At 42.7% G+C, this 23,072-nt stretch overlaps 1 protein-coding gene across 1 annotated transcript in view; it reads right to left on the bottom strand.

Moving 5' to 3' along the window:
- Nucleotides 1-1,930: 1,930 nt before the first annotated feature.
- LOC120051992 (vascular endothelial growth factor C-like) overlaps nucleotides 1,931-23,072 on the bottom strand; it is a 57,473-nt gene continuing 36,331 nt past the window's right edge. The window contains exons 5-7 of the mRNA XM_038998871.1: nucleotides 12,406-12,518; nucleotides 6,468-6,858; nucleotides 1,931-3,221 (exon numbers count right to left, since the gene is read on the bottom strand). Of these exons, the coding sequence (XP_038854799.1) occupies nucleotides 3,110-3,221; nucleotides 6,468-6,858; nucleotides 12,406-12,518 (616 nt within the window). The 3' untranslated portion in view covers nucleotides 1,931-3,109. The remainder of the gene's footprint in view (nucleotides 3,222-6,467; nucleotides 6,859-12,405; nucleotides 12,519-23,072) is intronic.

Below are 23,072 nucleotides of genomic sequence, written 5' to 3'. Positions count from 1 at the left end.
GTAAACAAAAAAGTGTTAAACACATATAATTTAGATTTTATATTATTCAAAGTAGCTACCCTTTGCCTAGATCACAGCTTTGCACACTCTTGGAATTCTCTCAACCAGCGTCTGGATTAAGATAACAAGTCCGGATAAAGATAAACAGTCTTGATTAATATAAAGAGTCTGGATAAAGAGTCTGGGTGGAAGATAAAGAGTCTGGATAAAGATAAAGAGGCTGGATGGAAGATAAAGAGTCTGGATGGAAGATAAAGAGTCTGGATGGAAGATAAAGAGTCTGGATGGAAGATAAAGAGTCTGGATGGAAGATAAAGAGTCTGGATAAAGATAAAGAGTCTGGATAATGATAAAGAGTCTGGATAAAGATAAAGAGTCTGGATAATGATAAAGAGTCTGGATAATGATAAAGAGTCTGGATAAAGATAAAGAGTCTGGATAAAGATAAAGAGTCTGGATAAAGATAAAGAGTCTGGATGGAAGATAAAGAGTCTGGATAAAGATAAAGAGTCTGGATAAAGATAAAGAGTCCGGATAAAGATAAAGAGTCTGGATAAAGATAAAGAGTCTGGATAAAGATAAAGAGTCTGAATGGAAGATAAAGAGTCTGGATGGAAGATAAAGAGTCTGGATGGAAGATAAAGATAAAGAGTCTGGATAAAGATAAAGAGTCTGGGTGGAAAATAAAGAGTCTGGGTGGAAGATAAAGAGTCTGGGTGGAAGATAAAGAGTCTGGGTGGAAGATAAAGAGTCTGGGTGGAAGATAAAGAGTCTGGATAAAGATAAAGAGTCTGGATAAAGATAAAGAGTCTGGGTGGAAGATAAAGAGTCTGGATAAAGATAAAGAGTCTGGATGGAAGATAACGAGTCTGGATAAAGATAAAGAGTCTGTGTGGAAGATAGAGTCTGGATAAAGATAAAGAGTCTGGATAAAGATAAAGAGTCTGTGTGGAAGATAAAGACTCTGGATAAAGATAAAGAGTCTGGATAAAGTGTAACAGAGAGTGAATAGGTGGAGGTAATGGAGGTAAAGTGCTCCAGATGTTTTACACTGGTGAAGTGAACAAGGGGTGAGGGTTGGGGGTTCAAGAGAACAAGGGCCCACCTGGTGTGTAAATAAGAAAGAGGTGGAGCTCTATTTAACTGGGGAGACCAGCAGTAAGCCCCTTTCTACCTCTCACCCCTCCCCTCCCAATGGAACTATGAATGTATGGCTTTATTGGGGGGCTATGCACTTTGAAATACTTTATAACGTAATGAGTGGTACCTCTAGTAGTTGAGGTAGGCCCAAAATGGTAATGTCCAGGAATATGGCATGCGCACACACACACACACACACACACACACACACACACACACACACACACACACACACACACACACACACACACACACACACACACACACACACACACACACACACACACACACACACACACACACACAGACAGGCACAGACACACACACACACACAGACAGGCACAGACACACAGCAAAAAAAAAAAAACATACACATCACACTAACACTGTTGCGTTGGCGTGGGACAAGAGCAGCAAATGATTTACTATATTTACAGTGCTCAGATGAAAAGTGTGTGTGAATATCAGGTGGACCCAGGCCAGTTCCAAAGCTCATAAATACACATTTATTAAGTGCCATCTGTGGTCTTTCACATACCTACCCGGTGGCTAGCTTGCATATCCAGGTCAAGATAAACGCGTTCCAACTCTCCAGTTGAAATAAGCCAAAACCCACAGTCCATCTATCATGCCTTCTTTCATTGCCCTTCCGCCCAAACGCTTTGCTGCGTCCATTTCTAGTTTCTCTGCACACAAGACAAAAGACAGGACAAGTAAAAAGGAACTATATGCTTCCACATAATCGATCAACCGTCGGTCAGTTACATCAGTCCAATCACTCACTTGCGAAATTGGTGATTTATTTTCCAGTAGAAAAACATAGGAACAATACAAATACAGTCGACGTAGAAAATGACCGTGACATACTTCAACACTATAACAACAACTCAACCTGCTCTTGTTTAAACCCATACGGAGTGAGCACCTTAGAAACATCTGTGTAACCATTTGTCCTTAGCCCGTTGTCTCTTTCATGGTAGACTTTGAAACATCCATTCACTTGTCCAATGAGTTTTGGTCAGAAGATTAGGAGCATTCTCATACTGGTCTTCATACTGCTGTACTGTAGATTGGATATCCTTGTCCATTTTGCCGATTAGGGTTCTCCATAGTAGTAGTATTCATTCATTGACAAGGCAGGATTCATGTATTAGTTCACGGTATCCCTTCCTTGGAGGTCTCCTACTGGTGATTTCCATTCATAGGATATCCTCATCATGTCATAAAATGGGCCAAACCTGGGAAAACGTATGGCCCTATCATCATGATCCTAGAACTGAGAGTCCAATGTTAGTATTGCTGGTGAGGTGGTTGACCAAAGATAAAAGTGATATATAGTATATTTTCAAGTATCTAACATAAATGTGTATGCTGTGGATGGCAGTTCAGAAATGACATGCTATTTTGGGTTAATTCATAATGGAAATTTAAATTACATTTTTGTTGTGTAAATATAGCCTGCCATAAGATCATAATTGTAAGATAAGTGTGTACTTTAGTTATTTACAATCAGTAACTACAATTCAATATGATAAACTAGATTAGAAATAAGTTAACAATATACAACTTTAATTTTAAAAAGGCATCACATGAAACACACATATTGATCACAGTGTATTTTCTTGGAAAGATTGAAATTGCAATAAACAAAGAAATTGCAAACATTTAGTGGCAATAAATTATATAATCAATATCTGACGTACGAATATAAAAAAAATACAAAATTGCTCCCCATCCTTCAGTCTTTTCATTAGATCCTCTCATGATATTTGGGGTTCACATCAATATGTCCATAATATGTCCCAAGTGCCACTTTATAATTCCCAAGTAGCCCACAAACTCTGTGTCCTTTCAACCCTTTCCCGACCTAGGTCCAGGCTAGGTACTTCTCCACATGATTGCGGCTAGCATAATAGATTATAATCATTATAATCGGTTAGCAGGTCAGCTGCATAATGTGAACTCAAAGTTAATCCTGTCTTCTCCAGTATGTTGGTACGCACCGGCAGACCTCCTCGCTGAAGTAAAAACCTGATGCACAGCGCCGATTCCTCCGCACGTCACAAGGTGGTCCGTAGCAACTACAGTAGGGGAAGACAAAGACGATTCATGTTAAAGGGACATTTAAAAAATGCATCATCTCCAGCACCACCCCAACATCAACATCAATTTCCCAACATATGGGAAAATGTCGTGTTTCTATGTTTTGTAGTAAAAAAAGGAAGATGTGTTTCCAATGACATCATCATCCAATTAGATGAATATTAGTAGACAATTAGTAGGCAAATAGTAGGCATTGCTCATAGTTGGTTAAAATCACATGATGCACACCGATGATGTCATTGGAAACACTTACGTTCCTCTATATTTTTTACAACAAAACACAGAAACGCGCCATTTTCAGACATATTAATGTTGGGGTGGTGCTGAAGATGATGAATATGAAGTTGCATTTTTTTGTAAATTTCCCTTTAAATCATGTAATGTGCAGGAGTTTTAACCATATATATAACCACAGGTTTATTACTCCATTCTGGCATACTCTTTCTTTTAATATTTGTCCTACTAGGATACAACCTCTTACTCAGTATATGTCAATGGTATGGCATCGATATAAGGAAGTCCCTCAGGTGTCTGACAAAAACTCCCTCAGTTCGGGTCGAAATCAATAACACACATTTTCTTCAGGAAATTAACCTTTTCTAGTAAGTTTGGTATCAAATAAAAACAGGAATAAACGAAAACTGATTCTATTCTATCTGCCGTGTTCCCGACATTGGATCCTTACTGCAGATGGATAGTCATAAATCATATTAACGTGGGTTTACAAGGGGTCACCATAGTGGGTTGTGGGTTGTTCCTTCAGGCAGGGGGAACTAGCAGTTAACTTACAGCAGTGAGGCAGTGAAACCTTTTATTTGCCAGTGAAATATGTTGTACTGTAACCAATGAACACCTTGCCCTTAACGAGGGCTCATATTGACTAACTGGGTATAGTTTATCACCCTGGCACTGGTTTAAGACCACAGGAGCAGAACTGGCAACGTAACCTGAGTGAGATCACTGGTAAATGGGCTGCCCTTATTCCAGTGTTTTTATCGCAGGGTAATGTGCAGGACTGCAAGTTCATTTACAACCCTAGGCGGATTTGTATTCACAGGACTTCTCTCCTTGCAGACTTCTAAAAATAAAGCAGTTGTCAGCTTTGAAATTAAAATGATTTATGTCGAATTTGTGTATGAGGGCATCTGGAAAATGAACATGTATGACTACCATTCATGCAATGTCATGTCACAGACATATATACACTAAATGGCCAAAGGTATGTGGACACTTGCTCGTCGAACATCTCATTCCAAAGTCATGGGCATTAATATGGAGTTGGTCCCCCCTTTGCTGCTATAACAGCCTCCACTCTTCTGGGAAGGCTTTCCACTAGATGTTGGAACATTGCGTGGACTTGCTTCCATTCAGCCACAAGAGCATTAGTGAGGTCAGGCACTGATGTTGGGCCTGGTTAAGCCTGGTTCGCAGTCGTCGTTCCAATTCATCCAAAAGGTCTTCGATGGGGTTGAGGTCAGGGCTCTGTGTAGGCCAGTCCAGTTCTTCCACACTGATCTCGACCAACCATTTCTGTATGGACCTCACTTTGTGCACTGGGGCATTGTCATGCTGAAACAGGAAAGGGCCTTCCCAAAACTGTTGCCACAAAGTTGGAGGCACAGAATTGTCTAGAAAGTCATTGTATGCTGTAGCGTTAAGATTTCCCTTCACTGGAACTAAGGGGCCTAACCCGAACTATGAAAAACAGCTCCAGACCATTATTCCTCCTCCACCAAACTTTACAGTTGGCACTATCCATTCGGGCAGGTAGCCTTTTCCTGGCATCCACCAAACCCAGATTCATCCGTAGGACTGCCAGATGGTGAAGTGTGATTCATCACTCCAGAGAACACGTTTCCACTCCTCCATAGGCGACGAGTCTTACACCACTCCAGCCGACGCCTGGCATTGTGCATGGTGATCTTAGGCTTGTGTGCGGCTGCTCAGCCATGGAAACACATTTCATGAAGCTCCCGACGAACAGTTCTTGTGCTGACATTGCTTCCAGAGGCAGTTTTGAACTCGGTAGTGAGGGTTGCAACCAGGGACAGATGATTTTTACTCGGTACACGCTTCACCACTTGACGGTCCTGTTCTGTGAGCTTATGTGGCCTACCACTTTGCTTCTAGATGTTTCCACTTCACAATAACAGCACTTACTGTTGACCGGGGCAGAAATTTGACGAACTGACTTGTTGGAAAGGTGGCATCCTATGACGGTGCCACGTTGAAAGTCACTGAGCTCTTAAGTACGGGCCATTCTACTGACAATGTTTGTCTATGGAGATTACATGGCTGTGTGCTCATTTTTATACACCTGCCAGCAACGAGTGTGGCTGAAATAGCCGAATCCACAAATTTGAAGGGGTGTCCACATACTTTTGGCCATGTAGTGTATATAGTACAGCAGTTCATATGAGTTTCCCTGTATGCAAATAGACATGTTTTTGAGTCCTCAATTGTAGTCATCAGTTAACATAATTCATATATTCCAGTGGTTTGCTGACATAATAACTCTTCACGTTCTATTTGAGCCCGCCATTCTAGCTTTGTTGGAGTTCTCAATGATAGAACACTGCACAGCTCTGGATGTGCGGCCGCATACATTCTCTCCGTTACCCAGAGTCTGGAAGCATGGCTCTGCTACACACCAGCTGGAGAGGGTTAGTCTTACACAGGCCAGGTCATTTTAGGGTTTGGCAAACACAGCTGTGGTACAGCCTTGTGGCTTCGCGGCATGGATCGAACAGGACTTATACCTAGGCTGCGTCCCAAATGGCACCCTGTTCCCTATTTAGTGCACTACTTTGGCCAAGAGCCGTATGCCCTAGTCTCGTCTCCAGTAGAGTACTGGGCCCAACTGGAACTGGAATATCATCAATAATTCAGGAACGCTCCAAACCACACTCTCCTCCAAGTCACTTAGTCTCTTCTTTCCACATTGCTCTACGGAGGAGATTTTCATCCCCCCCTTCAGTCCTTCATCTTGATTGGCTACCTGAATTACCAATGACTATGCTAATGTATATGGTCTGCTATGGAAATATGCTCTGAAAAGACCTGAAAAGGCTGTCCCGATAGCAATTTGTAACGTCGTCATGAGACTTATCCCTATCCTCCATTCTTTACCTTTCTCCATGCCGTCCTCCTCCTCCTTTTCAACAATCCTTCTCATCCATCCTCCATCCATCCATCCATCATCATCATCATCAAGCTGTATTTACCTGCAGGTGGCCTGGTGGAACCTTTTGCCTTTCAGGAAGCACCTGTTGGGTGACTCGTTGCACTCGCAGGCACATTTGGTGCGGTTGAGCGGCTGGTGCTTGGGGCACGTCCTGGCGCAGGAGCACTGGCACGTGTCTTTATTGAAAAGCTGGTGCGGCCGACAGGACGATGGGAGCGTCTTACACACACACTGGCACGTGTCTTTATTGAAAAGCTGGTGCGGCCCACAGGACGATGGGAGCGTCTTACACACACACTGGCACGTGTTCTTATCCAGGTAGCGGTGGAGTCCGCATGCGCCCGAGGCCCGACGCTGTCGTCTGCACACACACTGACACGTCTCCTCGTCCAACTCCTTATCTGACCCGCAGACATCTGCTTCAAACGAGTCTAGAGAGATACAGGGGAGGAGATTAGATTAGAATTATACTGAGCAAAAATATAAACACAACATGCAACCATTTCAAAGATTTGACTGAGTTACTGTTCATAGGAAATGAGTCAATTGAAATAAATTCATTAGGCCCTAATCTATGGATTTCACATGACTGGGAATACAGATATGCATCTGTTGGTCACGGACCTTTAAAAAAAAGGTAGGGGTGTGGATCAGAAAACCTGTCAGTATCTGGTGTGACCACCATTTGCCTCACGCAGCGCAAACCATCTCCTTCGCATAGAGTTGATCAGGCTGTTGATTGTGGCCTGTGGAATGTTGTCCCATTCCTCTCCAATGGCTGTGAGAAGTTGCTGGATATTGGCGGGAACTGGAACACGCTGTCGTACATGTCGATCCACAGCATCTCAAACATGCTCAATGGGTGACATGTCTGGTGAGTAGGCACATTTTCAGCTTCCAGGAATTGTGTACAGATCATGCTGAAACATGAGGTGATGGCGGTGGATGAATGGAATGACAATGGGCCTCAGGATCTCATCACGGTATCTCTGTGCATTCAAACTGACATTGATAAAATGCAATTGTGTTTGTTGTCCGTAGCTTATGCCTGCCCATACCATAACCCAACAGAGTGCCCCAATGCCATGGGGCACTCTGTTCACAACATTGACATGAGCAACGACATCATACACGTGGTCTGCGGTTGTGAGGTCGGTTGGATATACTGCCAAATTCTCTAAAACGACATTGGTATGGTAGAGAAATTAACATTCAATTATCTGGCAACAGCTCTAGTTTACATTCCTGCAGTCAGAACCTGAGACATCTGTGGCATTGTGTTGTGTGACAAAACTGCACATTTTAGAGTGGCCTTCTACAGCTTGTTGACATGCCACACCTGTCAAGTGGATGGATTGGCAAAGGAGAAATAAGCTTTTTGTGCATAATATTATGGAACATTTTTGGGATCATTTATTTCAGCTCATGAAACATGGGACATGTTGCACTTATATTTTTGTTCAGTGTACATTACAAAACTTTATTGTCCATTAGGTTTGCACAAAATTGAATATTGGCTTTGGCACTCTTGGCATTGAAAGGATAAAAACAGACATAAAAACATACATTAAAAGCATAAAAACATACACATTACACACATTTAGCATTTCCATGTCAGTTCACCATATTCTTATTGAGAGACCAGGGTTGAGGTCAGTTATATTTCCATTCAGTCAATTCAGGAGGCGCTTCCTGAATTGAAATGGAATTGACCCCAACCCAGGAAGATCTGATCACATACAGGTGTTCTAAAGACAGATGTGTTTTATATCCCTGGTTGCTATCGTTTGTGAGTTGTCAGCACTTGTTAACAGATTGTTAAATGTTCTATTTTCGGCTAGTCGTCTGTGTGGAGACGTTGATGTTGTAACCCCCTGGATCGGATGGTATGGAACACTTTTCTCAAGAGCTTACAGATGTAGGATCTTAATTTGATAACCCTCTTGTTGCAGGAAATTTCCTGCACAGCAGGAAATGCAAACTTGTAGTCTATTCAAGGTTTAAAAAGCTTCTAAAGTTTGTAATTCCCACTTAGAAATGTCCGACTTGATTTGCCCTAACTAAAAATGTATCAACCTCTATATTTGCTGTTGCTGCAGGATTATTTTCCTGCTGTGAGAAACTGGTCAAATTTAGATCCTGTATCAGTACATAAGAAGAACATACCAGTATCCTGCAGACTTGAAAGCTAGCTAGAGTTGTTGTTTGACATCACAGCAGCAAACTATTGGAGATAGATTGAATAGAATGAGCCCTACATTCCTCACAATATATTTTCCCCCCAGTGGAGCAAACAGATGTTTTCTTTACAACACAGGCGAATAAACGAATGGGATATCTTCCAGAGAGAGAGAGAGAGATTTGGCTGCAGTCAGGAACTAAATTCCTGTCGTTTCTGTGTTTATGTGTTTGCTGATGAACAGACCCAGATTGCGATGGCAACGCGTGGAGATGTTTACCACAGTGAGGTTTTCTAACCCTAGCACATTAATGGACTGTTTGATTGTATATGGGGCTGTTGTGGTGCTTCAGACAAAGAGAAAAATACATTTCCACTTTGAGCAAAATATCAATTCATAATTCATGAGTCTTTAGTGATTGATGCTATTCAATAACACATCCGATAATTGGTCAAGTATCCCTTATTGGGTATGCTTGAATATGCATAATGTTGCACTGTGGTTTATCATGAATCATGAATCAATGTCAGTTGTCAATTATTGAGTTGAATTTACAGTAAATCATTAATCAAGTTTGGCTTGATTGGGAACGGTCCAACAACTTCGCAATCTGAAAATAATCACCACATTTTCAGTGGCATCCAAGTCAACCTTTTAAAAACAGTTTTACACAGAAGTTTGACACTGTGCCCGCTGACGTCGACCATAATTAACGATGTGCCGACGGTGTCTCTGTGATTTTGGTGATCATCAGGGAGGTAGTGTACTGTAGTTAATGGAGCTAGAAAGGTCTCTCACGGATCTCCAGCTCCTCTGTCTTGTGTAGAGATCATTATAAGCCAATGTTCTGCTTATCTGAAGAGAGAGAGACAGGAGGGAGTAAGGATCTAGCTGCCATCCAAACTCTGGTTTATTTGCAGAGGGAGTCACCCATAACTACCATTACTTATGTGACTTATGAGATCACCACAAACCTTGAGACGTGGTAGAAAAAAAGAAAAACGTTAATTACCTCTACACACTCGCTCGCTCTCTCTTCTCTTCTCTTTCTTTCTCTCCCTCTACCTTACTCTCACTCTAATTTTCTCTCACTCTCACTCAATCACTCAATCACTCACTCTCTTTATGCAAGAGGATGTGATCGCAGAGAAATAGGAGAGAGAGCCCTCTATTAGTCATTAGTGACAACCCTGATGCAGTCGAACCAAGGAAAAACAAAACCCAGGTCTAGCTACCCCACCTCCCTCTGTGAATGACACCGCACTCTAGATGATGGTTAAATCCGGACGGACATTAACCACGGCACAATGACGTATCCGTCTCCCTAAATCAAAGACCTAATCCCCTATAGGAGTAATGACCCCAACTGTATATTAAACAGGCGCTATAACTGTCCAGCTCTAGGGTTTTGGTGCCTGTTCCTCTGAAGACTTCAGTTGGTGTTTCATACTGACCTGGGGAGCCTCTGACTGCATAGCGGAGGCATTCTATTCCATGGTTGCGTCTCAAATGTGGCCATTTGGGATAAACTGTCCCTGTGAGCGGAGTAGAGCAGAGCACGCACCTCTAAGCTTCTAGATCTACCTCTGATTGGGCCTGTCAAAGTTGGTTAGCGTGAAGAGGAAACACAAATCAGCTCTGCAGCTCTCGCATGGCTATCAAGTCCTCTCGTTGATGTATTCGTCTGTAATGTGGAAGATATAGGCCTAGCTAAATGTTTCTTTTGGTTCCATCAAATTGTAGAACATGGCAATGGGGTTGAATGATAATCAATGAGAAATTCAATGAATTGTCAGCCAGTAAATGTCATCGTATGACTGGACAATAAACCTACAGATAACCAACATCTTCTTTAATCTGGTAACTGCACGATAAAGCTATGCTTTGATCATAAAGTCAATATCAGCTGATGAAAAAGGATGATCCCCATTAAACCAAATCTTGATGGCTCGATGTTCCCAATTTACCCAGATGCTTTTTGATATGAGTAAGTAAACTTTGAAGCCAAGGTCTGTTAAGAGAGATTAACTTTCATGCAACAACAGAGTTGTTTGATTGGCTTCCTGCTTTCATTGCCTCATAAACATTTTGTGGCTGGGGTAGAGTGGCGTGAGCCATGGGCTTCGTCCCAAAGGGCACCCTATTCCCTACATAGTCCACTATGGGTCCTGGTCAAAAGTAGTGCACTATAAAGGGAATAGGGTTGCATTTGGGATGAAGCCATGGAATCCAGTGCTCTGGGATTCTTTTTGAATTCTTCTGTCTCTCGTTTGTTCTGTCTACTGCGTAGCCACGTCTACTGAAAAACAACTGCCATGTTGTGTTTTCATAGTGACAACTCACTGGGTGCTTTCAACATCTGCCTTAGAAAAAAAATGGGCTCAGGTTGTAAATAGTGTATGGGGATCACGGGTACGTTCTCGCGTCACATTGAGTGGAGTGTAATGAGTTGTTCTCTTGTTGGTGAGTTGTTGAAGAGACTCAAGTGCTGGTCTGTGTCTCTGTGAGGATTTTGAGGGCTGTTGTAGAAAACCAAGAGCACATTGTCCTTCTCTGTATCCGTTTCTTTCCCTTTATGATACTCTAGCATGTCGCTTCACTCTGTCACAGTCTTGTAAGAGGCCATTAAAAGAGCGTTAATCGTGCACAACACATTCTCTTGACTCCACATTTCAATCCATACCACAACTAGGACACCCTCAGAACAGCATAAGCCTATCTTAGTAATATTGAACTCAAAGAGAAACATAATTCACCACATTAAGCGGTAATTCAGTCTAATACGCAGTAGCTAATTCAGTCTGATAAGCGGTATTTCAGTCTAATAAGCAGTAGCTAATTCAGTCTGATAAATGGTCATTCAGTCTAATAAGCAGTAGCTAATTCAGTCTGATACGCAGTAATTCAGTCTAATAAGCAGTAGCTAATTAATTCTGATAAGCTGTATTTCAGTCTAATAAGCAGTAGCTAATTCAGTCTAATAAACGGTAATTGAGTCTAATAAGCAGTAATTCAGTCTAATAAGCAGTAGCTAATTCAGTCTAATAAGCGGTAATTCAGTCTAATAAGCAGTAGCTAATTCAGTCTAATAAGCGGTAATTCAGACTAATAAGCGGTAGCTAATTCAGTCTAATAAGCGGTAATTCAGTCTAATAAGCGGTAATTCAGTCTAATAAGCGGTAATTCAGTCTAACAAGCGGTAATTCAGTCGAATAAGCGGAAATTCAGTCTAATAAGCGGTAGCTAATTCAGTCTAATAAGCAGTAATTCAGTCTAATAAGCGGTAATTCAGTCTAACAAGCGGTAATTCAGTCGAATAAGCGGAAATTCAGTCTAATAAGCGGTAGCTAATTCAGTCTAATAAGCAGTAATTCAGTCTAATAAGCAGTAATTCAGTCTAATAAGCAGTAATTCAGTCTAATAAGCGGTAATTCAGTCTAATAAGCGGTAATTCAGTCTAATAAACAGTAGCTAATTCAGTCTAATAAGCGGCAATTCAGTCTAATAAACGGTAGCTAATTCAGTCTAATACGTGTTAATTGAATCCAATAAATGGTAATTCAGCCTAATAAACGGGAGCTAATTCAGTCGAATAAGCGGTAATTCAGTCTAATAAGCGGTAATTCAGTCTAATACGTGGTAATTCAGTCTAATAAGTGGTAATTCAGTCTAATTAGCTGTAGTTCAGTCTAATAAGCTGTAATTCAGTCTAATAAGCGGTAGCTAATTCAGTCTAATAAGCGGTAATTCAGTTGTGCAACAGGTGCAGTATCAGCATCAGTACTAGGGCCTACTCACCCGAGCGTTGTGTCTGGGGCGGGGAAGGGGTGTCGCGTTGCACCGCCATACATCTGCACAAGCGGTTGCTCCAGCTGTGGTTCTTTGGGCAGGTTTTATTGGCTACCAGACATCTGTAAGGGGAAAGCAGTTATTAGCATTAGAAGAGGAGGAAACCGACAGACCGAGGCTGTTGACCAGAGCCATATGGGCCCTGGTCAAAAGTAGCGCACTATATAGTGAATAGGGTGCCATTTGGGTGCCAGTAGCTGGAGAGGGAATTCCTCTCTTCATCGACATTCATTAACCACAAAGCTGTGTAGCATTTGATGTTGTTTTGGTTGTTGGATGAAATGTGACAGGGCTGGACTGATAGGGCTATTTTAAGGGTTATCAGCACATCTATCTTAGAGTGAGAGTGAATAAGCCAATTGGCTCTGATGACATGAAACATTTCTGTCCCCTTAAAGATAAGAGGGATGCTGAATGGCTGAGTTTAGACAAACAACCATCAAAGAGAGAGGACTCTTGGGAAGATATAAATGGACAGCAATGGAAAAAAAGTAAGAAGAATATACACTGCTCAAAAAAATAAAGGGAACACTAAAATAACACATCCTAGATCTGAATGAATGAAATATTCTTATTAAATACTGTTTTCTTTACATAGTTGAATGTGCTGACAACAAAATCACACAAAAATTATCAATGGAAATCAAATTTATCAACCCATGGAGGTCTGGATTTGGAGTCACACTCAAAATTAAAGTGGAAAACCACACTACAGGCTGATCCAACTTTGATGTAATGTCCTTACAACAAGTCAAAATGAGGCTCAGTAGTGTGTGTGGCCTCCACGTGCCTGTATGACCCCCTACAACGCCTGGGCATGCTCCTGATGAGATGGCTGAGGGATCTCCTCCCAGACCTGGACTAAAGCATCCGCCAACTCCTGGACAGTCTGTGGTGCAACGTGGCGTTGGTGGATGGAGCGAGACATGATGTCCCAGATGTGCTCAATTGGATTCAGGTCTGGGGAACGGGCAGGCCAGTCCATAGCATCAATGCCTTCCTCTTGCAGGAACTGCTGACACACTCCAGCCACATGAGGTCTAGCATTGTCTTGCATTAGGAGGAACCCAGGGCCAACCGCACCAGCATATGGTCTCACAAGGGGTCTGAGGATCTCATCTCGGTACCTAATGGCAGTCAGGCTACCTCTGACGAGCACATGGAGGGCTGTGCGGCCCCCCAAAGAAATGCCACCCCACACCATGACTGACCCACCGCCAAACCGGTCATGCTGGAGGATGTTGCAGGCAGCAGAACGTTCTCCACGGCGTCTCCAGACTCTGTCACGTCTGTCACATGTGCGTGTGAACCTGCTTTCATCTGTGAAGAGCACAGGGCGCCAGTGGCAAATTTGCCAATCTTGGTGTTCTCTGGCAAATGCCAAACGTCCTGCACGGTGTTGGGCTGTAAGCACAACCCCCACCTGTGGACGTCGGGCTCTCATACCACCCTCATGGAGTCTGTTTCTGAACGTTTGAGCAGACACATGCACATTTGTGGCCTGCTGGAGGTCATTTTGCAGGGCTCTGGCAGTGCTCCTCCTTGCACAAAGGCGGAGGTAGCGGTCCTGCTGCTGGGTTGTTGCCCTCCTACGGCCTCCTCCACGTCTCCTGATGTACTGGCCTGTCTCCTGGTAGCGCCTCCATGCTCTGGACACTATGCTGACAGACACAGCAAACCTTCTTGCCACAGCTCGCATTGATGTGCCATCCTGGATGAGCTGCACTACCTGAGCCACTTGTGTGGGTTGTAGACTCCGTCTCATGCTACCACTAGAGTGAAAGCACCGCCAGCATTCAAAAGTGACCAAAACATCAGCCAGGAAGCATAGGAACTGAGAAGTGGTCTGTGGTCACCACCTGCAGAACCACTCCTTTATTGGGGGTGTCTTGCTAATTGCCTATAATTTCCACCTTTTGTCTATTCCATTTGCACAACAGCATGTGAAATTTATTGTCAATCAGTGTTGCTTCCTAAGTGGACAGTTTGATTTCACAGAAGTGTGATTGACTTGGAGTTACATTGTGTTTTTTAAGTGTTCCCTTTATTTTTTTGAGCAGTGTATTTGGTAGCCTAGTAAACATTGGTTAGCATTGGTAAGACCCTTCACTTTAGATTAGAGCTGTATTCACCTCTTCTTGAGCTTCCTTCCATTCCACATAGTAATACATTAGAACGTAGCACTTCAATCGCCCCTGGATCTGTCAACGAGGATGATCATTTAGGGGGAGGAAAGTGAAAAGGATAAAAACCGGAGACTCTCTCTCTCTCTCTCTCTCTCTCTCTCTCTCTCTCTCTCTCTCTCTCGCTCTCTCGCTCTCTCGCTCTCTCTCTCTCGCTCTCTCCCCCTACTCACACACTTTCCATTGGCTTTCCATTGACAAAACACATTCGACAAATGACTGACCGTCGTGGACAGTGTGTTTCACACGCACATCTGACACTTGCCAGACCAATATGGGTCTATTTAGTTTTTGACATTTCTGATATCATCCACTTCGGAGCCCAGTGCTTTGCTTTTTCTCAGACTGTTACACATTAGGCTAGACCACTGCTGAGAATCCAGTTGAATTCACATACTGGCAACCGACCCACACTGACTTTATCAGAGCCAGTGTCAGCTGCATCCATCTGTCTTTTTGCTCTGAGACAAACGCACGGCTCGTGCTACAGTACAGCCGCTGGCCAGCGAAAGCACGGTCGCATTCCAAGCTAAACTTGATTCTGGCTGCTTTACCTGCTGTGGAAGAAAAGGGATATAGCTCTCAGCAGGGTGGAGTTGTGGAGTGACATGTTTGTACTATCGAAGATGCACTGGAGTGCATTTGAAACACGTCAACTCTATATAAACTTCATATGGAGAAGGACTGTTGTTGTGCAACATCTAATCCACATCAATGTAACAGCAGTCGAATTGCAAGAGCTTTGACGCAAAAAATAAAATGGCAGTATATCCAGTTAAAATGTATTGAAGTGAATTTGTATTTACACTGAACATACTGAGGAGTATTTCTTTCTGTTTTACAGACCTTTTGTGGGGAATAACTCATTCTGATTGGCTGCACCCATGGCTGCACCCCTGCCCCGTCATGTGAAATCCATAGATTACGGCCTAATGCATTTATTTCAATTGATTAATTTACTTATAGGAACTGCACTGAAAAGAGAACCACATTAGTTCCCTTCAGCCTCTGAAGAGAGAGCCAACAAATAGCACTTAGCGCCTCAAAGGGGGATCGTTGTTGTAATCCTTTCAATAGGGTGGAGAATACGAATGGAGCAGGTGGGAAGTTTACGGTAAAGAAAACAAGTGTATGAAATGAATTATTGCGTTTACTTTCCGGTGTGCTACACACAAGGGTAGGTGCTGTGCTAGAGCTAACGTTTCCGCTGTAGCTCCTGGAACTTACACTCGAAGCTTCATGTGTTTAGGTGCAAAAATGCTAACAAACTCTACTATCCCCAGCATGGAACATTCCTAAACAGTTTGATAAAGCTGCGTTCAACGCACACGTGCGTAACTAGCCACCGTACTGTGAGTGCATACAGGTCTAAGGCTTCATTCAACGTGCAGTACAACTGTTTAACTAAAGTGTTACAGTGCATTCAGCTGGTCAGTGCAGTTGAAAAGGCATCCGTAAGGGCAAACCCACTGTTAAAAAACGGGCCTCTGGTTCAGTAATATATCCTTTTTCTATAACTCTGTCCTGAGGAAATGCCAACCATACACAAGCTGTGCGAGAGGCAAACTAACGGCTTGACAGTGGAACTTAAACTTTTTTTTCCATGAAAATGTAGACCATTTGTTTCCTCATGGAAGTGAAAAAGCAGGTCTTACCCTTTTCTGGTAGTGATTTATGACTCTCCCCCTCCATCTCAACCTCCGTCTCCCCCTCAGTCTACATCCGTTTCCCCCTCCGTCTCCCCCTCTGCTCTGGCAGTTTGATTTAAATGGTCCAGTCATGGCAGGCAGCTCAACGAACGTCCAGGGCATCACCCCCAATATCACCCAAATATCAGACCTGATCTGTAAAATATCACCCCAAAATCAGACCTGATCTCTAATATATCACCCCAATAGCAGACTTGATCTCTAATATATCACCCCAATATCAGACCTGATCTCTACAAAATCACCCGAAAAGCAGACCTGATCTCTAATATAATCACCCCTATATTAGACCTGATCTCCAATATATCACCCCCAAATCAGCCCTGATCTGTAAAATATCACCCCAATATCAGACCTGATCTCTAATATATCACCCCAATAGCAGACCTGATCTCTAACATATCACCCCAATATCAGACCTGATCTCTAACATATCACCCCAATATCAGACCTGATCTCAAATATACTGTAACACCCCAATATAAGACCTGATCTCTAATCTATCACCCCAATATCAGACTTCATCTCTAATATATCATCCCAATATCAGACCTGATCTCTAATATGTCACCCCAAAATAAGACATGATCTCTAATATATCACCCCAAAAGCAGACCTGATCTCTAATATATCACTCCAATATCAGACCTGATCTCTAATATATTACCCCAATATCAGATCTGATCTCTAATATACTGTATCACCCCAATATCAGACCTGATCTCTAATATATTACCCCAATATCAGATCTGATCTCTAATATACTGTATCACCCCAATAGCAGACCTCATCTCTAATATATCACCCCAATATCAGACCTGATCTCTAATATATCACCCCAATATCAGACCTGATCTCTAACATATCACCCCAATAGCAGACATGATCTCTAATATATCACCCCAAAATAAGACATGATCTCTAACATATCACCCCAATATCAGTACTGATCTCTAATATATCACCCCAATATCAGATCTGATCTCTAACATATCACCCCAATATCAGTACTGATCTCTAATATATCACCCCAATATCAGATCTGATCTCTAATATATCACCTCAATATCAGACCTGATCTCTAATATATCACCCCAATATCAGATCTGATCTCAAATATACTGTAACACCCCAATATCAGACCTGATCTCTAATATATCACCTCAATATCAGACCTGATCTCTAATATATCACCTCAATATCAGACCTGATCTCTAATATATCACCCCAATATCAGATCTGATCTCAAATATACTGTAACACCCCAATATCAGACCTGATCTCTATTATATCACCTCAATATCAGACCTGATCTCTAATATATCACCCCAATATCAGATCTGATCTCAAATATACTGTAACACCCCAATATCAGACCTGATCTCTATTATATCACCTCAATATCAGACCTGATCTCTAATATATCACCCCAATATCAGATCTGATCTCAAATATACTGTAACACCCCAATATCAGACATGATCTCTAATATATCACCCCCAGCAGGCAGGGGTGCAGGGGTTCAGCCTCAAGCTGACTGAGTCCACTATAAGGGACAGGAGGACCCAGACCCATGCCCCGCTCCAAGCCTCCAAATTCTGCCCCAAGGAGCAACCCCTCACCTTTGCACCGAGCCCCACTGAGAAAGTGGACAGATGTAACAGCTAAGGTTACCCCCCTCTCTGCGATTGATTGAGCCCCCTTTGTCGGGGGGTGATGGGGTGAGAGGGGTGAGAGAGTGAGACGAGTGGCACGGTCAGGGGTTTATCATACACAAACGTTCAGGTAGGCCTGGGAGTCAGGTAGGGAGGCATGAAGCCTCCTTCACCTTCCCCATCTCACGTCCTTGCCCTCTCACCTCTTCCCTTCTCTCTGCCTTCTTCTCCCCAGGTCTAGGATCATCCTGTCTTCAAATGGAGGTCCTGTCTGATATGTGACCCTGGTACAACATTCTGTCAATGGAGTGCGTTGGGGTGAGTAAGGGGGATGGGCGGGCACTTTTATTATGGAAATCCCGGCAATAACAAAATTTGTCAGGCCTCTTTGAGTTCAGAACCTCTGAAACTCCAAAAACATATCTGAGACGTTCCACAATTGGTGTGCTAATCACAGTAAACATCCATATGCTTGAAAGCAGGGGCGCTACTTTCGTTTTAGAAGTGGGGGGGACATAATTCATTACATTTTTTTATCCAGTCAGACAAACACTCCAAACAGCCTACCCGACCGTTCAGAGGCATTCGCATGGTCCTAAAGCACACAGTTGCCTTGTCTTGTATCACATACCAATGATAAAACTGTGGGGGACAAAAATGCAATTTCAGAACATGTCCCCCCCCCCCTGTCCCCAGTGAAAGTTGTGCCCCTGATTGAAAGTGAAGAGTGAGCTTAGTCGACCTGATAACAAATTACAGTTAGTGGTTAGAGCACTTCAGAAAAAATAAACTGTTTTGAATTCACAAAAGCATTCGTTTCAAATGCAACAATGCAAACAGATGTTGGCTAAATTAAAGTTTTGGGTTGATTATCTACGGAAAACAACAACATACCCTTTCGACTATTTATTTGAAATAAAAGTTGCCATGAAACGGCTCAGTGGCCGCTCTACACGTCTGAGGGATTGTCAATGTGCTTTCAATTACCATACACGCAGTGGCTTAAGCAGACACCACATTCCAAAGGGCTGAAGAAAATTACTAAAATCACCCTCCTGACATGTTTGTGGCTTCGTAGGAAGACACGTCATCTGATTAACAACACGTGCACTGTGCACCTTTCATAACACACAACAGACGTGTCCGTTTAGACAGCCAAGGTGTCACCACCTTGATATTACTGTACATAGGCTGGGGTAATCCCAGGAACATGTTAGTTCCACTTCAGCCGGGAATCTTTGCTGCATGGGATTTGATTAATATAGTGCAACTACTGTCTACAATTCATCTCAGGATGGGATTTGTATGTGGTATGTGCAGACCTCTGGCATGTGTTGTTTTGATTCATATAGCAAATCAAATACTGTCTATATTTCCTATGAGGAATGGATTGGTACGTACAGGGTCTCCTCTGGAATGTGATGGATTGAAATGAATAATAACTGTGTGCATACAATAGAAGGTAGACTATGTGTTAGCGGGCTATCCACCTGATTTAGTAGCTTTTCTTATGTTAAATTGATCTGGTGATATAGATCATCACTGTACATAATGTTATATATTACAGCTCTGCAGTCTTGGCGGTACCTGCTGTAATGTCCTTTCCTGCTCCAATTTATGGCACAGGTCTACAGAGTACGCACGTCAGCATTCCATATGCCAAACGTCCTCTCGTTGTATAGGTCCCCCATTAAATGTTCATCTGTAAAACTAGCTACGCATCTGTTGCAAAAAGCCTTCATCTTTCAGAGTAGAGAGTAGCTTCACTCAACATTTTACCCACACAAGCATTTTACCCACACAAGTACAAGCTCAAGCAAATATATTTATCTTTTAAAAGTGGAGGAACAAAGCTTTAGCAGCACATCTGTGTTACGTCTCTTGACATCAAGCGTTTTATTGGCACTGGGTTTTTTCCCCCACCGACTGACTGACAGCCGCATGCCAGGATAAACGTCATCTTAGATAACGGATGGGATGCCCTTTGAGCTCCTCCTCGCTCCTCTCGCTCGGGTAATGGCTAACTGTTTATCCTGGGGTATCCCAGAGAGAGATTTTATTTTCATTACGCCTGTGAGTAACTCACAAAACCTACATCCCAAAGAACAAGCAAGCGAGCGTGAAACTCTTAGCCAACTTTTCATAATTATTACCAGTCTTTTCACCTCACACACACTCTATTATTTGACATTTGAGGAATTGGGATGACCTTACACTCTCAAGTTGAAAGCATTTCTCTTCACTCTGAAGAGTAGCTCATCTCTCTAATGGTTTATTATGTCCAGTATGTGTGAGGGTAGAGAGCTCCTTCTTTGGCACTTCTTAGCCCTGGGTCTTGATAAGTAACGTTAAACCACATTGTGTCAACTCTGGCAGCCTCCAGACTACTATATGATCACGAGATGTTGCCATTCAGACAACAGCGTTCTCCATAGGTTTTGATACGTGTCTATTTATATGACAGCTGAACTGGCCAACATGTATTAGACTACCATTACGTAGCATCTCCTCATGATTCTTCTACTGATATCAATAGGTGAGATCCTTACACATGTTGAGAGACCTGTGCTTGTAATGGTCTGTGTGTCCTGAGCATTTACAACAGTTAAGAGTAAAGGTCCATGGAAAAGAACCGCAGAGAAACAGACGAGAGAAAGATCAGAGCTCTACTACTGGACCCACGGGTCTGTTTAAGTCTTTAGCAGCTAGCTGAATCTGCAGCCCAAACTAATCAATTATTATTAGCCCTCACAGCTTAATTTGGTTTTATTTCTGTAATCCGGAATAATTCTGGGGATGGATTGGTCTAGACTAGACTCCATTAGGTCATTTTTAGATGTTGTATACAGCTTTAATGCCTCTATATCCACAATCAGAACATAAACTGTTGCTGCTATGTAACCATACCCCCACTGGAGCTACAGACAGAAAGGAATGGTGGAAAGAGACACCCCTTAGTGTCAAGGCAAAGAAGAAAAACACAAGGGATGTGTCCCAAATGGCACCCTATTCCCTATATAGTGCACTACTTTTGATTAGAGCCAAATGGGCCCTGGTCAAAAGTAGTGCACTATGAAGGAAAAAGGGTGCGATTTGAGATGCATGCTAGCAGAACAAAGTTCTGCTCGCCGTAGGAACACATCTGCTTTTTCTTACGCGAGGCGCTGAGCGAAGCCTGGCGATGTATGAGAGAGAGAGCAGCTCACTCACCGAGGGATGATGCGTTTTCCCCTTCCCTCCTGCTATTGAAAATCACTCTGACAGAGGAGCAGGCAGAAAAATACTGTTGTAAAATATCCCGTAATAATAAACTGGTCTGCTGACTCTCTCTGGAAGGATAGTTCTGACAACTCCAGGACCAACTCAGGGTCTTAGGGGACGAACGCTGATCATTTGTCAACTTCATTCCCTCTGAAATAAGACCTTTATTCCATCATTTGATATGTAGTGATGTCACAGCCAGATAAGTCATAACATCATAGGCATCTTGAATATGAACTCTCAGCCTCTAACATATTTTTGACATTTGACTTAATCCTTATTTTACCAGGTAAATTGACTGAGAACACATTCTCATTCACAGCAATGACATAAAGAGGACCAGGCATTTCAATTAGTCACGTCAGGTAAGATTCTATCCATTAATCACACATTGTTAAACGTTACTACTGAACTCAAGCATTATACCATGAATAAACTTTTCCGTACCAAAAACACTCAGTCACCTACATTGTAATTCATTGTGCTTCAACCTATCCTATTGATTGGCCCCTATGACACGGCTAGTGCAAAACAGCCTTGTAGCATGGCTCATATCCTGCCATAGATCTTTCAGCCAGGTAGTCACGACCTGGACCTCTGGTCTCCATCCCAAATTGCACCCTATTCCCTATGGGCCCTGGTCAAAAGTAGAGCACTATAAAAGGAATAGGGTACCATTTGTAACGCAGCCCTGGATCTGGCTGTAGCAGGCCTCTCATCTGGGATCGATCTGCAGCTCTCTCTTGGCAATACTGTCCTCCCTGGTCGGTCACAACAACACCACAGCTTTAGGACATGGAGAACATTAGGGCTTACAGATCAATGGTGTTCCAATTGCCATTGCATTGCTAGAGGAGAGATTTTCACCTTGGGGAATGAGTCATTTCTCGGCATGCCGGCGCATGTCAAGAACGGGCGAAAGGCTAATCCTTCAGTCTGTGGGGTTGACACAAGGGCAATAAACATTTACACTAGTCGCACTGTAACAGCGCAATGCCGAGCAGAAATAGAGAGCAAGATCCCTTGTTAGTATACAAAGCGCACGTATGAGACTTACAGAGATTTACAATTGATCTAAACATTGTGTCTCATTAGAGACTATAAATTGACAGTACATGACATGACAAGGCCAGTGAACACGTCGGTTGGTGTTGAGTTTCTTATTTTGGTTTGAAATGAGCCATTCAATTTTGGGGTGAGGAGTTTTTCCTGAACATGTAAACTGAAACAGGTCAAACTCTGGGCCTTTGTTGATTATACCTATGCTCCAGAGTTATACATAGTACAACTTGTTTTTAGCTATGAGCTCATTGTCTATAGTATATTCTAAGTGTTTATGGAGTGTTGCTCTTAAGCCTGTTTGCTTGCCTTGTGCAGCCCTGGTCTTGCTCTCCTCTCCCTGGGGTGTTGACAGGCCGTCCCCACCCAGCTGCTCCTTATATCACCACTGTTACTGCTACTGTTAGTGCTACTGCTACTGTTAGTGCTACTGCTACTGTTAGTGTTACTGCTACTGTTAGTGCTACTGCTACTACTAGTACTACTGCTACTGTTAGTGCTACTGCTACTGTTAGTGCTACTGCTACTGTTAGTGTTACTGCTACTGTTAGTGTTACTGCTACTACTAGTACTACTGCTACTGTTAGTGCTACTGCTACTGTTAGTGCTACTGCTACTGTTAGTGCTACTGCTTCTACTACTACTACTGATACTACTACTGCTACTGCTATTACTACTGGTATTACTAGTGCTACAGCTACTACTAGTGCTACTGCTATTACTACTGATACTACTGCTACTACTACTGC

This window comes from Salvelinus namaycush, chromosome 8 (assembly GCF_016432855.1).
Source record: "Salvelinus namaycush isolate Seneca chromosome 8, SaNama_1.0, whole genome shotgun sequence".
Lineage (NCBI taxonomy): Eukaryota > Metazoa > Chordata > Actinopteri > Salmoniformes > Salmonidae > Salvelinus > Salvelinus namaycush.
Note: the sequence above shows the minus strand (reverse complement) of the source record. Positions and strands in the feature narration are given on the sequence as shown.